At 37.4% G+C, this 17,856-nt stretch overlaps 1 protein-coding gene across 1 annotated transcript in view; it reads right to left on the bottom strand.

Annotated features, from left to right (window-relative positions):
* Positions 1-17,621, bottom strand: part of NWD2 (NACHT and WD repeat domain containing 2) — a 33,214-nt gene extending 15,593 nt beyond the window's left edge. The window contains exons 1-3 of the mRNA XM_005415623.2: positions 17,459-17,621; positions 15,214-15,302; positions 10,144-10,260 (exon numbers count right to left, since the gene is read on the bottom strand). Coding sequence (XP_005415680.1) covers positions 10,144-10,260; positions 15,214-15,302; positions 17,459-17,621 — 369 coding nt within the window. The remainder of the gene's footprint in view (positions 1-10,143; positions 10,261-15,213; positions 15,303-17,458) is intronic.
* Positions 17,622-17,856: the final 235 nt, after the last annotated feature.

Here is a 17,856-nt window from a genome sequence, read left to right as displayed (position 1 = left end):
GGAAGCCTCACACAAAAATCTGGTGTAGCTTGTAGGCAACCACCTGGAGCAAGGCATGAAATAACAAAGCACATCCACGGTGCAAAAGCCCAGTTTCAAAACCTGCCCTGAAGTAGAAGAAGTACAAGTCTGTGGCCACCAGGTATAAACCCCACTCATCAGGCCTCAGAGAGTGAATGATGGGGTCACAGTCACACATCAAAGGCCCTGCTACTGCAGCTCCTTTCTGTGCAAGCAATCTCATAGCATTGAACATTAGCAACTGAATATTAACTGCAACAGAAAGGTGGATGTCATCTTTCTACGGTCTGCAGACTAACAAGGGCTACAAAGTCCTCCAGATCCCCCTCTCCCCTATGGTCACTTACTATTCATTGCTTTCTGTTTATCCTGGGGTTAGAGACCTAACTCCCCCAGCCTTTGCTTCTAGGCTTCCTCCCTTTTGTAGTAAAATCTTTCTTATGAAATAAAACCTTTCTTTCCTCTTTAAAGCGTACATTTCAGTCAAATAGCCATTTTTCTCAGACAAATACACTTTTTACTGGGATGTTCACACACGTGTTAGCTGGTAAAATGTATATTACTATGCAGTGGATCAGGCTTCTTTAGACAAAAGAGACACATAAAGAAAAAAAGTAAGTGAAATATTGACACTTATATTTAGCACCAGGCTTCAAAGACCTCAGATTTAATCCAAATATTTTTTCTAAGAAGCATACTTACTGTACTCAGATTACAGTACCCTTCAATTTCTTTCAGTTGGTATATTTGTATGTATGGAGACAGAATCACTTCAGCATCACTACAAGAAATGCTCCATTGTTTTTAAGTCTTCCTTTTTACATGCATGCTGGCTACATTCCATGTCTTGTCTTTCATACTGAATTTAGAGGTGGTCAGACAGCACATTTGCACATGCAAACCTGTCCAGGAAGCTGTTCAAGTTAAGGAAGGCACACAGAACTGTAACATGTCAGCATGTTTATCCTCCTTGTCTGCAGAAAAGTGGGCTTAGCTGATATAACCAAATACACAGTAAACCACATCTTGAAAATCTGAAACAAGTGGTCAGGATACCAGTTTTTAAAGGCCTTTTATTTAACATCCCATCCTCAGAAGTTTAGTACAACTACAGCTCTTTCTGGTTTCTTGCAAGTATATGATAACTCTGTTCTAACAGTATCCTGTAGAAATCACTTATATGATATAGAATGTGCAGGTCCAGCCAGACATATTTTTGGGGAAAAAAAAAGAAAATTAAAATAACAGGATTAGCTGGGTCCTTGCCTGCCAGGCCTTGAAACCAAGAATTTACTACCAAAAAACAAACAAAAAAGAATGTCCTATTTTATTATTTTTTATAACTTAAGGGAACAATAGCCAACTTATTTCAAATGCAAAGCAGAAATGCTAATGGCTAAACAATAGTGAATCATCAGATCTAAAGCCAGAAAACTATGTTTACTTCAATTTATCTCAATGGAATATACATGTTAATTGCTTGTTAGGGCAAACTCCAAGCTGTTGTACCAGAAACTGAAACCAAGGTGAAGAAAGCTGTAATACTATGCTTAAACTAAGCCAATTTTTAGGAAGCTGGAGTTCCAGAGTAGCTGGTGCCCAGGAGATGTCCTGAAAATAACTGCCTCTACTCTTTTTTATTGTACTTCTAGCTGCAATGAGGTACAGTGTAAAGACCTCATGAAAGAAACACAGGGACAATGTCCTCCAAATAAATAAATACATTTTTTGGCTCTTCTTGCCTATCAAAGGAGAAGAGTTATGTTGCACTGGTATTAAGTCTCCCCAAAATACTACCACTAGAAATTAAAAATATATGAAAAAACCACAAAAATGTCATAATCTCTGATTTCTGGGATGTACAGGTCAAAGTGTGTTTGAGAGCAGCATTTTTCTTCTCTGCCAAGAGCTGTAAGGCAGTGCAGCTAATCAGACAGAACATTAGAGCTGCTGCAGATCTCCTAAATCCTCTTTCCTAGTTTTACTACATCTCAGTATAGAAACTTTTAAGTTCCTGATATTTTGCCACTGACTCAGACTGTCTATCCATAAAATAAGGCTAGTGATAACTTGCAAAATAAGCCTTTTATTTTGAGTATTTCTATTTTGATATGCAAAGGATGTGTATTTATGTATCAGCAGCAATGGAACTGTTATTTTACACTGTTTGTCCTTTTTAGTTTTTAAGGAAAAAATGAAACCACAGGCAGTATCAAGCATTTTCATTTGCTTTTTCATTTCATTTGCTTCAACCTATCTCTATAGGTTGAAGCAAATGAAATGAAAAAGCAAATGAAAATGTGAATAAATAGAATTAATTTTAGAACTTCAGCTGACTGTAGAAAACACAAGAAATACAATTTTTAATTGAAGTTGCTGAAGCAAATAGGAAACTGAAGGCATAATAAAGACGTTTCTGTACTGAGAATTGTTTTCCCACCTTCCCGGATATATATTTATGTTCCCTGGCTTGACAAATACTGCAGTGTGTTATTTCACAGAACCCTGCCCTAATTTCTGTTTTCCCTTTTTCCCTGGAGGCACTGCAGGAGCACCCTGGGGGGACTATATGAGTATCAGAAACTCAAGACAGGTCTTGGTTTCAGTTTAATGAGAAACAAAAAGGATTGTTGAACTACCTTGTAAGAAAACTGACTGCAATTGGGACTGGAAGGATGAGGTGCAAGTGCTGAAGCGTTTTGCTGTGAGTACAGCTCCTGACATAAGAGGTGTAGAAAAGAAGAAAATGATGGTGAAGTTTCTTGATGCTTGACCTGTCTTTCAGAAAACTAGAATGGCAAAACCTGGCTGTAAATGACCCAATTCCCTCAACTCTGAACTTCACCCACAGTGAGTATTTTTAAATCTCAAAGCTTTCCCTAGTGGTAGGGATGAAATAAGGATGAGTAATTTCTCAGGACATAGTGTGTAGGAGCTACCAGTCTATCATACAGAGTGAATGTGCTTCCTCAGAAGAAATTCATGACCTACTTCCTTGATACAGTTTGCTTCATCAGAACTCTCCTGGCTGAGAAAGTATCAATGATCTTTCTCCACAATCTCCCTGTGTTCTACAGGATCATGCAGCACCACATTCATTTTGTTGCGTTTTCCTTCACTGCTTATTATTGCCGGGTCTTTGATCAGCCTGAGCATAGATGCAGGTGAGAAAATCAGTCAAAAAAGTAATAATTAGGGAAGAGGTCACTGAATAGAGATAGCATAGAGGAAGAACTGGAGATTTTGCCTACCTCTGCCTAAAGATCTGAGGTGCTCACTCACTCTGGTTCTCCTCCAAACAAATGTGTTATTCTCACTTTGCTATATTTTTGAAATTGCATGGGAGATGTCTTGACAGGCATGTACATTTTCCTTTCGCATAAAGCTCAGGACCTTGCAGGTAATTCCTACTACAGTCCAGGACTTCTGTCAACTCTCTGACAGGTCCTGTAACACTTGACAAGAGTGGAACTGAGTAGAAAAACAAATCAAAGGGGCTAGGTTTACTAAAAGACTGGCGCACATAGCCCAGACTGAAGTCAATAACCTTGTCTGTGGAAATCACTGCCCTTCTTACAGAGAATGGGGAATGCACCTTTGTTGGAAACAGCAAGGAGATCAATATTGTCTTTTAGAGGAAGGCATGGTGGTGTAACCTTCCCTGCTTTGTAAAATAATCACAACACTCATCAAAGCCAGAAAGAATTGTGATTTGAAATCCTGTCTTGCATCTCACAGGCAAAGAGTGGCTAACGGAGAAATGGAAAAGCTTCTCCTCCTACTGCTGTTTAATGTGCCCTCCTGAGTACCCAGGGACACAGATATCATGGAGTCAGAAAGGAGGAAGATACTCTGAACCTATCAGTGTAGTCCCTGGGAGGACAGGGCACTGGCTTCTGGGCCCCAAACCCTGGAGTCAAAAGCTGGCACTCTTCCACATTCTTACTGCCCTCTCTGGAATATTTTGTATGCAAGAAGGGGCCATATCTTTTATTCTCTATGAAATATGCTCTTTCTTTTATTTATCAAAAAGGCAGCTTAGTTTCTGCATTCCCATTTTGGGATGGTATTTATTGTGAGGCAAAGAGCTTAGATTGAGCTAAAAATGAAATAGTGCCCTTCTATTGGGATATCTTCATGACTTTTCTAACACTAATATTTACACAGTAGGTTATTTGACTTACAATTAATGGTAAGCATGACAAACAATTAATGGTAAGCATACAAAGTGAATGTTAAGTACTGCCCTGCAGGTAATGGATCAGATCATTAGCCAAAAGTTTAAAAATTCTGCAGCAGACGTCCATGGAAATGAAAAAAACAGCAAAAATACACTCACCTGAATGAAAACACTGGCTTGCCTGTGCCATGCACTTGTATGACTGAGAGGCAGAGGATACAGTCTGCCAAAGCATGTGGCCAGATGGCAAACTGTTTCCAGCCATGAGCAGCACTGGCATACTAAAGTGTCTGTTATCAGCTTCAAGCATTAAAGTAATTTCTGCACTATGCAAAAGAACTAACAAGAAAAGAACATGTAATTTACTCACAATAACTGCACTCTCCCTAGTTTTCCAAGCAAATATTCTGTGCTTCATTTTTTTCAAGGTGGAATGAAATAAAAAGTTACTCTGTGAGTAACATGCGTTAGTTGATAAAATGTATGTTACTATGCAGTGGATCAGACTTCTTTAGACAAAAGAGATCTATAAAGAAAAAAGTAAGTGAAATATTGACATTTATACTTAGTACCAGGCTTAAAAGACCTCAGATTTAATTTAATATATGCTAGGTGCTAGCAGCACTATTAATATCTCTCTTTGAACTTACCAGCTGCCTGCTAAATATTGTAAAGTATGCTGTTTCTTTACACAGAAATAGCATTGCAAGGTTTAGAATCCCCTCCATCTCTCTCATTTCTGCAGAATAGCTGATGCTGGATTTTTGACCTACAGATTCATTTGCAGGGCAGACCATTACATTTAACTGATTACAGTACTACCTCAGAAGATGGTTTGGTAAAGTTCTTGAGGGTCATAAGAAAATAAATGGCATAAATCTCATGTAGCCTATTTCTTCCTCTACACATTACATAGAATGATGGAAATATGACTTCATGCTAATCGTATTCTGGCTAATATGGTCATTCATATTCAATATAATACTTAACCTTTCTGGAACGCAGCACCAGAAATTGTATTTATGTCAAGAAAAAGAAGTACAGTGGCTTAGCAGAAAATATGTGCAGTCTTCTGAGTGAAAATGCAAGTTATTTTTAGACTACATAAAAACCCATGCAGTTTCTGTGTTACATGGAAAAGCTGTCTGATCAATCTTGTACTTGTTTCCAATGGGCCAAGTGTAAAAAACAGTTAAGTATTGAAGATTTAGAGAATCAGAGATGATTCACAGGAAAATACATTCCCATCCCTAAAGCAGATGAAGGAATTCACTTACAATAGCTTAATCATGTAATATCAGCTCATGCTTGATTTCACTTTCTGTGTATATGTGTTGTTCAGAGCCAAACTATAGGGAAAGGAATATACATCCTTTGCCTTTTAGTCTGGAGGCTGTGAAAGAAGAGCAAAGTTTGCTGGGGGGAAAGTTGTGTATTTTGTCTTTAAAATCGATCACTTCGTTCTGAAGAGTTTCAAAATACACAAAGCTCTACTTTGATTATTTACAGAAGAATCCTTCCTGTTGGCAAAGTCCATCTAAAACAGGATTAATATCTGCAGACATGTACTTTACTCCAGATCAATGCCAAGAAGTCCTATGGAGCCATTCCTGATATGACCCCAAACCCACTTATATCAGAGGGAGTTTCTTACTTGTATGGCTTTTAAATCAGATGCAGTGTGAGAAGAAAAGTAATAATTTGATATTTATTTCTTGGAATTAACTTTACTGGAAGAGGTGGACTGTTCTGCCATGTCTTGTTCCATGTATTTATCTTCATGCACTTAAAAACAAATATATAAAAATAAATAGAGCTGTGTCCTTGGGGAAAATGAAATACTGAAATGCCCAAGCACAGATAACTTCTGCTGAATTCCCCAAAAGTACTGGGTCCTTAGCAAACCCCCTGAACTGGACTTTTAGTATAGATACGTTTGACTGACTTTTGCCTCCCTAACTTAAAGTGTGTGGAGAATTTCCCAGGAAAGCAAAAGCAAAATACAACTTAGGCATTCCAGACCTTGTGTGTATTTAGTTTTTACATTAGGAATAAACCTTAAAGTAACACCAGAACTGAAATTGGAGTTGATGAGATCCAGCAGAGCAAGAATAATATAATTTGGAATTCTCTCTGATCAGGAATGCACTCAAAATTAATTATCAACCATTTGTACTGAGAGACAGCAGCAATATATTTCATGGAACAATTAAAGCATGCATTATACTGAAGAACACAAAGACAGAAACACTTGAAACATGCCACTCCATAATTTACCATACTTCAATTTCAGTGTGATTTAAGGACACACCAAATATTGTAAATTGCCAATATTCTTTTAAAATCCCACTGGCATGGAATTCCAAATTTATAATGCTAGATTCTTTAGGTCTATGGAAGTTGAAAGAGTCTTATGCTTCCCTAGAACTGTTCAGGAACAGATTCCTGTCTTGCTCCTGAATTCAGGCCTGTCAGTCACTTCCTCTGGCCCTTGCCTAAGACTGAAAGTGCAGAAAAGAGCTTTTATATATCCCCAATAGGTCTGTGGGAAGAGGAGCTGCAGAAATACTCTGTGGGTACCTCAGCAGACCAGTGAAATCACAAGGCCTGATGCAACAGCTCAGGTTACATTTGTTTAGATGTGGCAACTCTTGAGGCTGTGGTGAGACCCAATTCAAAATGTTTGGTGATTCTTTATCTCAGAGTGGTCACCTGTCCTCCATCAGCAAACAAGGAAGAGAACTGGTTATGGATGCCATTAACAGGTTCAGATTAAGAACAAGCTGCTGGCAATTTGAGAGGGCTAATGTAAATTTCAGTTGCTGTTCAGAGTACATTGAGAATGTTTTTAATATTCTTTGGCCCAGATGTTTTAAATGATAGGTGGAGATAACCTTTAAAGTTTGTACAATCCCTTTAAGGTTTGCACAGTACAGTATTAATTGAGCAAACCTTTACAGGTAACAGACTGACCTTTAATTTCCATTTCTCTTTTTCATTTTACAATCTTTCAGGACACAGTCATGCAAGGACAGCAGTTCAGGCAGATGGAAAAGCACCTATGTGTTATAATTTGCAGGATGTATGTAAATGTAAAGGTTCCAGCGATGCACTAAATCCGATTTTTCTTTGGTATTGTTGTGCAATGTAGAGTTTAAGCAGTTCACAATTTAATAAATATACTGGATATCAATCTTCCCATGTAGATTCCAAAGACAAGATATCTGCATAAAATTTGTATGAAAAGTATTTTCCCCTCATAAATGAGTCTTCATAAATTTTTCTGCAGAGCAAAAATAGCACAGTATGTATTTACCTAGAGTAAAAGCTATGAGTATATAAATCATTTAAATGGTAATATAATAGGCACTGATTTTATACAGCAGAAAAAAACCCACACAAAAAGCACAACCTAACAAATAACCCTAGCTTAACCAAAATCCAAACAACTTCCTTCTCCCTTAACTGAATCAAGTATTAGTAGAGGTCAGGCAGCAGTTAAGAGAAGAACTCTACATTCCCAAAGTCAGTGTTCACAGGAAATTCGTTCTGCATTTTTTTCAGAACTGTCTCCTCCTTGTGCTTATGAGTATGTATTAATTTTGATTATATTGTTTCATATTTGGAGAAAAGCTTGGGACTTCCAACTTACTCAGTGCACTAATTTAAGGACTGAATTTCATTTTTGCCCCATATGATATTACAATGCAGGCAAAAAGTGCCATAAAAAATCACTTTCTAAAATCAGCATATATGAAGTAGCTAATTCTGAATAGTTCCATTTAATCCCAGATCTGTGTCTCAATTTAAAAAGTGGTAATTGATAACTAAAAAAAAAACCAAACCAAACCAACAAAAAAACCCCACCAGCTGAAAAGAAGTGGCATATTTTATAGAACTTTCTCAAGAAATGGCAAGTTGCCCAAAGCCAGCAGTGCCAAAGTCAATTTTTCATTATGTTACTATAAATTAAAAATAATTATGCTTGCTGCAATAGAATCATCTCCAATTTTTGTTGTAAATGAAATAAACCTCATCTCACTATGGCACAACAGAGAGAAAAAGAAATGTGCCTAAACGGATTTCTGTGGTTTTGCCAGTCTAGTCACTGGGAGTGCTACTACTTTGGCCCATACTTGGAAAACCTGAAATAAACATTGAAGTCATTGGCTCACTGCAACCTCTTTGCTAACTGTTTCATTCTGTTTAAAAATTCTGATTCAGCTTGATTTCTTTAGTAACAATATCAGGCAGGCAGTTTTTAAAAGCTTCAAGACTCTGAGCTGCTAAAATATGCAGCAATAGTATGTGACAAGGTTTCCTTCACTATCAGAGATTTTACAAATCATGTCTAAGGACACTGGGTGTTGCTACATGAAAACCTCCATGCCCTTCTGTTCCAACTCCAGTTTTTTCATCAAAGGGAAGATAGAAAGTAGAAAAATAAACCCAGAAAGCTAAATATAGTCACACAAGATGAAAGCTACCCAACTCTCTAGAGATCTGGGCCAGTGTGTGCTTGTGAAAAATAGTGTCATGACAGCATCCAACCCAGCCCAGACTCTGTACTCCAGATGCTGGGTTCTTCTGATGAAGCCTTTGTTCTCCAGGGCTCTGAAGCTAAATAAGAAAGCGAGGCAATCAGGTGAATGTGTAAGAGCCAGAGAGATGGTTGTAAGGGTGTGATAGAAGTACAGAATGACACGTGCCACAGGTTGTTCCTTGTCTGATCTTTGGCATGGAGAGACGTGATCTCCAGCCTTCACAGCAGGCATGTCTCCTGCTGTGACACAATTTGCATCCTTTCCATCCCACTGGATACAGTTCACAAAATCTTTAACATTCTTCACTTAAAAAAATAATCAAGGACTTGCAGTTTTTTCTCTGCCTTATTATGACAAGATTGAGATTTAGAGTTGACTTAGCTATGTTTAGACACAAATGAGAAAACCTTTGTACCTTTTGTAAAGTATTTTCTTGGCAAATATAGTATAGAAAAGAAAATTTGGGATAGTGAAAGCATGGTGTTAGGACTGTTTTGCATTGAAGTCTAGCAAGTGACCACGGAGAGAACAATCAGTTGCAGATCAGTATATCAGAGGGGACCTTATCACTCTCTACAACTTCCTGAAAGGTGGTTGTAGTCAGGTGAGGGTTGGTCTCTTTCTCCAGGCAACAACTGACAGATCCAGAGGACACAGTCACGTTCTGTGTCCTGGTCTGCACCAAGGGAAATATAGGTTGGATGTTAGGAAAAAGATTTTTACAGAAAGAGTGATAAAGTACTGGAATGGTCTGCCTGGGGAGGTGGTGGAGTCACCATCCCTGAATGTGTTTGAACAAAGACTGGATGTGGCACTCGGTGCCATGGTTTAGTTGAGGTGTTAGGACGTGGGTTGGACTCAATGATCTTGAATGTCCCTTCCAACCCAGTGATTCTGTGATATCACAGACTCAGAGCCTCCTCAGGTTGTCACTGACCTCCAGTCTTTTCAGTCTCTAATACCTGCCATACTAAATTGTCCTGGGTTTGTGACATGAAACAGCAAATGCTGATCAGGGCAGATAGTTCTTTGCTGCTGCTGCTTTTTTGCAAGTCTTTCTAGGCCAGCTGATAATGCATGTGTGAGAAGTACCAAGAATTAATTAACTGTGGGCTCCTTAAACAAGTTGTCAATAATTCTGTTGTGACAGAAGTACAGTCATACCCATTTTGCTATGAGGACTGATCATTAAAGATCCTTCATTTCTCTCCACTAATACTGAGTAATCACTGTTAATCTACAGAGCTGCATAGGGAAATATTTGCACAGCAAATGCACAGCGGTGAGCATAAAGTATTTCAGAAAGAAGAAAACCATGCATTTGTTACTGAATCATGCATGTTAGGATAGATAACGTTATATTTTTCTTGTAAAGTAAAACATTATTTTTATACCCACAACAAAACATGGACCTGCAGAACTTTTCAAGCAATCTTCAAGCAGCTTCATGCGAGTCTTCTGCAGCTCAGGACTGTCCCATTCATCTGCTTCAACTCCCCAGTATAAGTCTATGACCTGGAAAATAGTATGCAACAGAGTTACTTATCATATGCTCTTGCTACCAATCGAATTGAAAATGAGCTTTGCCAACATCCTGTGCACTAAGCTTTGCTTTTCAGTGTGGTAAAGTGCAATGAGTTCTACATCTAGTCCTTACACAGACTGGCAGGGTTTCCTCATAAAAATGAGAATTCCAGCCTCTTACTTTCCGTCCCAGATAGTCCCTCCTGGGACAGTCTCTCATCTCACAGTCATATGGAGATTAGCATGACAAGATCTTGATTTGATGCAGTCTTTTATTTGCTACTAGATTGCATATAATGGGTAGATAAGAATAATGAGAAAAAATTGAAAAAAAACCCCTGGCTCCATGAAAATTAATGGGAATCTCACTGTGAATCACAGTCAAGACCATGACTTGACACCCAGCGTCACTTGTATCCACAGGATACAAACTCATCCTGGGCACATGGCTCAAAAGAAAGAATAACAATGGTTTTACATTATCATACTTCCTTTGTTAGCTGATCCTCGTACTTTGGAAGCAGAGATTGTAGAGATATGCAGTGGCAGAGAGCTTGCTGTCCAGCCTTTCATATTTAGCTACAGACTCAGTTTTATGACCCTAATTAGTTGCAAACAAGCTCCTGGAAGAAACTATTCATGTTATACTTATTTGAACAAATTAAGTGATGACCTGTGATTTCATTTTAACTAAAAGGCTGAATTCTTACATTGGGAAATCAAATTTAAAAAGATAGTGATCATATGTATGATTTACTTTTGGAACAAAATTCATGGTACAGGCTACTACTCTCTCATTACTACTGATTCTTAACATCTTGTATGCAAGTTTAACAACAACAAAAAATGTCTAAATGGATAATTTAAACAAACCAATCAAAATTGTGTTAATATATGAATATAGTACAAAATTACAGTTTATTTTAATATTGTTTGTTTTGTGGAAGCAGTCTGCAAGAAACAGAATCATAAAATTAGCTGTTGTCCAAACAGATTATAAAATTAGCCTGAAGATTTAATATAAGAACTAATAATAAGTAGATGTAAAACTAAATTTCAGCAGTCTTTCATCTGGTTAAACTTCTTGGGAAATTTCTCCTACCAATACCAAGATTTAAGACCAAATCCTAGAGCTATTTATGCCAATGTGTAATTGCACTATCAATAGTTTGATTGAATATTTCTGCCTTAAAAGTTTGTGACTCATATCAGTGTTGGCTGCAGCAGGCACATTGTTACTAAACATGACAGGTAGTGTCCTGTGTGACTCACGATGAGTGAAAAAATCCAGGTATGGAATGCATTGAGTGTAAATAAAGGTATTGAGTGTAGCTTACACTGCCAAGAAAATACACTCAATAACTTTACTTTTTACAGAACTCTGTTGAAAAATTTTGCAGGAATTTGCATTTTCTGCTCTACAAAACTGTATTTTAAATAACCTTCCTATTTTCCTCACTTGCAGAGATTTCTTTTCTGTCCTTTCTTTTTAGTCTCATTAGGAAAAAAAAGTGTTTCCTTCTTCCTCTCTACTTTCTGTTATTTACTAATACAACTTTATTATCGAACTTCACATTGTATTAATCTGTGACTACTTGCATGATGTATGATAAAACTTAAATATTCTCATTATAAAATCCTTCAGATACCAATCTTAGCATACAGTAAAAAATGTTTTAATTACTTGTTGAATTAATTTATTGTGCTGCTGAGGTTCTTCTGAAATGTGAAAGCAATTTCTATTTTAATTAACTGTTCAGAAATCACATTAATTCTGAAAATGTGAAGAAGCTGCTCCCTGAAGTACCAGACAATTGCAGGGGCTCAGTGGCTGTTTGTTATTTTATGGGGTAACAGTTTTGGTGCATAGTATCTTAACGTGATACAATTTGGTCCTGCAAGAGTAAATATTTTACTAAACAAACCCCTGAAGACACCAAAAATTTCAAAGAAAAGGTCTCATCAGTTGATCATTATGCTAACTAAAATAAATAGGATTTACAAAATTAAAGAAATGGAACAAGGAGACAATTTTATCTGATTCTGAAGCATGTTTTTACTTATATTTGGAAAACTGTGTGACAAACAATCGAACTTTCAGCAAGGCTGCCAAGGTCATACGACAACTAGTGCCCTCTGCAAGAGTTCCTTACTCATAGTGGACTGACACTGCTCTTGTTCAATTCTATACTAGTCACCTAACAAGAGACTCTTCATTCATTATTCAGTGTTTCCTTTTGCTTACTTTAGCTTTTGTCCTACCAATCCTACAGTTTCACAGTTTTTGCTTAGGAGATAAAATTATTTTATTTTTATCACTTCCAAGAGCTTAAAAAAGAACTACAATTTCCATTCATGCAGAGTTCTACTTTCCTTCTACCATATATATGCTGTTGAAAATTATTTGAAACAGTTCATTGTTTTGAAGAAGAAAAGTGTATGTTGCTAATTAACTATGCTTGGTTAGCCTCCCAAAATTTTCAATTACAACTCCTTTCTTTAACCTCTCCATACTCTCCTGTAAAAATACTGTACTTCAGGTCAAAACCACCATGAGTTCTGGAAGTATTTTTCTCTCAGCTTATTTGCCTTCTTAGCCAATAAGTGTGTCTTTTTCTGAAATATTTTCTGTTACAATGAAAAAAAAGGCCATCAAGCCAACAAATTCATAGTGTGTTTGAAGATAGTCAGTTCTGCTTCCACTCATATGGTGATTATGTCCAGTAAGAGCTCCCACCAGATCGATGACACCTCACAGATCTCACGCTTTGCAAAAACTGGAACAGTTTTGAGTGCAGCCAGGTGACTCAGTGAATCTTGCAGTAATGCATGAACTCAAATGCTTTTCATTTGGGTCATGATTTATTAGGTAGAGGGTGTCCTGAATAGTGCATTTGTGGTAGTCACATGTGAGGTAGCTCTTGTTTGGTCAGTAGAAGATTACATACCAGGATGAAAAGTTATGTGCTCTGCTCTGTACAAAGAAATATAAATTTACCCCTGTATCTGAAAATTACCTAATATTTTAACACTGCATGTAAAACTGTAGTCTCGATTTTGCATGCTAACCTAAGAAATTTAGTGTATCAGAATAAGAAAAAATAAAGGTCTTACTAAAGTCTACATCAGAGTCCCTTTCAAAAGGCTTTGCTACTTTTCCTTGGTTATTTTTGTACATCTTCCTACTCTGCTTCCCCAAAAATGTGATAGCTTTCTAGCAGTTTTCTGAACTGTGTCAGTAGAGCTGTCTTTCAGACCTCATATCACATAAAGATGCTGGTGTTGAAACTATATAATAAAATAATTTGCTTCGATGAATATTAACTAGAGTAAAGTTAATTGTTTGTCCCCTAGAGACTACATTACAATCTGTTTGAAGAAAGACATGTGTCCCCTCACAAAGAATTCAGTAGATTGTGATCTACTTGGAAGAGACATTTCCTTCACCAAGAAGTCTCCTCAAAGATAACAGAAATAAGGGGCTGATATTTTTGATGAATGCCACACGGTAGTAATACAAGAAAAATATTATTTAAATATCTTTTGCTATTCTTTTCATGTACCATTGCAGCTGGGACTTCCCAATCAGCTGATGAGCTAGGACCTTCAGATGAAATTCTTTTATAGCCATAATCAAAAATCACTGGAATTTACCATCATGCAGATTCAGCAACTCCACTGTGACTCAGGGAATTAAAACCAAATATCCTAATTTAAGAACTTGTTATTTTGATTAAAAACCAGCTGCATGTGCATCAAGAATAATACACTGGGAGGAACAGGATGTTGCATAAAAGGCATTAGCTGTTTCCAAGCTACACTCTGGAGAGATGAATTTTTGGGGTCACTAAGTATGCAAGGAAAACTTGTGGATGCAGAGCTGGAATTTTTGGAAGACTGAACAACATTTTTGCAACATCACAAGCTGTATTTGTTTATCTTAGCAGAGAAATGGTTCCAGGCCTCCTGACATATGAAGGACTGTGAATTAGGACATACCTGATTTAAAGTACCAGTGACTTTAACAGTAATGCCAAACACACCTGTTTTAAATCAAATACAACTCTTTTTATTACCAACTGGCTCTTGCCAAAGATGTGTATGAGTCTTTCTCTCATAGAAAGAGGAGAAAACACAAACTTATTGAAGCATGGGAATGCTACAGCTGACATTAAAGAAAGCAAGTTCCATAGTATGCAATCACAATAAAAATGCACCATATTCAATTCATTTTGGTAATCAGTTTAGGCATTCACCTGGTAAATTATTTTCCACATTACAGTGGAACTTAAATATGGTTTCTAGAAACACAACACACTAATTTAGATCTAACATTATTTCTTCTTATATACTCTGAATACCTAAAAGAGAGGTGATGCTTTTTCATCTGTTCAGAATTTAACTCAAATCTGCTGTAAAATAAGTACATCAAAGTACTGAGAGAGCTAGGCCTGTTTAGCCTGGAGAAGATACAAATGAGAGGGGATTTTATCCAAGCACACAAATAACCTAAAGGTGGGTGTCAAGAGGAAGCAGCCAGGCTCTTCTTGGTAGCGCCAAGCAACAGGACAAGAGGCAATGGGCAGAAACTGGTGCATAGCAAGTTCCACCTAAACATGAGGAAGAACTTCTTCACTGTGAGGGTGACAGCACACTGGAACAGACTGGCCAGAGAGGGTGTGGAGTCCTCTTCTCTGGAGGTACTCAAAACCTATTTGGATACAATCCTATGCAACTTGCTCCAGGTGAACCTGTTTTAGCAAGGGGAATGGACTAGATGACCTCCAGTGGTCCCTTCCAACACCAACAATTTTGCGTGTGATTATGTGAAATAGAAGTTTTTGTAAATTTCTATTTTACCAATGATATTTTAAAATGTTATCTGTTCTAAAGGGAGTTAATTTCAAGACAAATTAATACAAGATTCAACACAACGAAACCTACCTGAAATTCCAGGCCATAGTTTTCTCTGCAGAATTCTCTCAGCTTAGGATACACATGTTCTCTTAAGGCTCTCCTTTCTGCTATTGTATCTGTGTTGTGGAAAAAGATGCTATTAACAATATTGATACAAACTCCTCTTTTAGTCAGGGATACAGATTTTTCACTTAAAAATGAATCCTTAACATACACAGAGTGCTAATGAAAATCAAGTGCTGGGATCTAATCCCCAAATTGTATGTTGAACAAACAAAGGGAAGTATTAGCATGTGTAAATAGATGTAAAATCACATAAATGTGTTTGTATGTGTCAAAATTATGCTTCATACACATTTTAATGTGGCAGCATACTACAATTCAGTGGAGCTGAATTAATTTTGTAATTCAGCAGTCAGAATTTCTTTATTGTTTCGACCTCTATTTAGTTTCCAGAAAGCCGAATTTTACAAATAAGAAACACCATGGAAAAAAGAGATATACCAAAGATGAAAGAGATCTCAATACTTAGAAACAAATCAATAACATGAACTAACAACACTGTCACAAATGTATCACTTTCTTCACCATCTTTAATCTAATAGTATCCTGAAAGGATAATTCATCATTATTAGCATTATTTTTCTTTTACCCAGGTGATTCCTCCTATAATACCAAATACCCAGTTCTGATATCATGTAATACTTATCACGCAAAATGACATGTTTTGATAATGAAGTACCATATGACAATGACACCAAAATTATTATTAAGTTCAGTATGTCCAAGTAAATCTCAACATATTTATGTAAAACCTACCACTTGCACATACAGTCAAATATGAAGTAAATTTGGTTAGTAGTGAAATTTTGTACAGAAAATAAATTTTATTCTCTTTCACAAGACTATGATATGTGATGGATTTTGCTACATTGTAACTGAGTTGAGAACACATGGAGATAGCACTGTTGCTAAGTTATTTCCAAAAATAGAACAAAACTGTTGTAAACCACTAACTCTGAGCGCCATGTGATGAAAAATGAAGTGTTAACTTATAAATTATGAGGAAGATCTACTGCAGGTAATGCATTATTTGTGTAACTGTGCTGAAACAAAACAATAGATTACAACTGATTTGATGCTTCCCATATTGTTGCAAAGGAGGGGCATATATGCAAATCTAGCAATGCTTTAGAGCCACAATCAGAGCCACAACTGATATACCTGAGTGAAATGTCTGTTCATAGAATCATGGCCACAGACTTATACTCTTTTCATCTAAAAAATCTAGGAGAGTGTGAAATCTGTAATTTAATTTATTATACCAAATGAATATCCTTCTCACTGTTTAAGCGTATCTTGGAAATATTACACAAATTTGTGGTATAATTACCACTTATTTTCATGAAAGAAAGCAATCCAGAAACATCCAGAGAATTATTTCTCCTGAAATCTTCACTAAGGTAAAAAAGTCTGCAAAAGGTTCAAAAGTACAGTCAGGTTTAACTCAGTTTATCTGAATTACCACAGTTCTTCCTTCACAAACTTTTGAGTGGAAAAAAGTCAGAGATGCTTTCAGAAAACATCCCCTCAAAGTGGAATAATGTAATGCATTTATGCTTTAATGTTTTAAAATATGCTATGCTTATGTGTTCTAATAGTGGTCCAAGAAGCATTAAAGTCCTTGCTACATCACAAGCTTTCCATTTGACTGCCCACACGCCATGCAAAGTGAGATTCTAAATCTGAAGTGTAGATGTCTTTTATATCCAATCTGAACACTGTTAATGAGAGACCCTGCTCTGGGCTACATTTGGATGAGTGTAGCCTCAGTTTCTCTGGGGCAGTCATTCCTCTCCCTGACACTCCCTGGCTTCACCAGCAGTGCTGTGCCCAGCTCTGGGCACTCCAAATCAGGAGGATGGGGAGGAAACTGGAGAGGCTTCTGAGACAGGCCAGAAGCACATGGCCTACACAGAGAGATAGAGGGATGTGGGCATGATTAGTCCAGCAGAGAGTGTAAGAAGGAGCCAATGCAGCCTACGATTACTTCCAAGGCATTTACAAAGATGATGGAGCCAAGCTCTTTATGCCAGAGAGTACAACAAAGACAAGGATAACATATCACATCTTGGAAGTTCAGGCTGGGCACCAGGAGAAGCTCCTCTGTCCTTGGAGCTCTTCAAGACTCAAGTAGGCAAGTTCATGGCTGACCAAGTTTCTGCTGACAGCACTCAGGAGGGAGGTTAGCCCTATGCCCTGACCTGAGTACCCCTGCAGTAACCTGCAGCGACCCTCAGGAGAATGTGCAGGTTTGGTTTGGTTATCCAGGCTGCTTGTACACTGCCTGGGAAGACTTTGGCTCCTGTCTGGGCTAGTGGGAGCAAAGCTGTAGAGGAAAGCAGCTGGTCCCAAGGACCCAATGTTGATGCCATATCGTTTTCAGGGCATTTTACTTTACATTGTGCTCAACCCTCACAAACATTTGGAATGCATTTGGTGAGAACCTAGAGTTATCTTCCTGTTTTTTATCAAAAAGGAATCCATGCACACCAAGACACTCCTATGATGTGAGTCAGTGTATTAGATAGTGATGATCAAGAGATTCACTTCACTTGCAGATCTGGCTGAATACAGACACATCCTGCAAATATTTAGGAATAGAGTGAA

This window comes from Geospiza fortis, unplaced genomic scaffold (assembly GCF_000277835.1).
Source record: "Geospiza fortis unplaced genomic scaffold, GeoFor_1.0 scaffold40, whole genome shotgun sequence".
NCBI classification, from domain to species: domain Eukaryota; kingdom Metazoa; phylum Chordata; class Aves; order Passeriformes; family Thraupidae; genus Geospiza; species Geospiza fortis.
The sequence above is the reverse complement of the archived record's forward strand: the minus strand, read 5'-3'. Positions and strand labels throughout refer to the sequence as shown.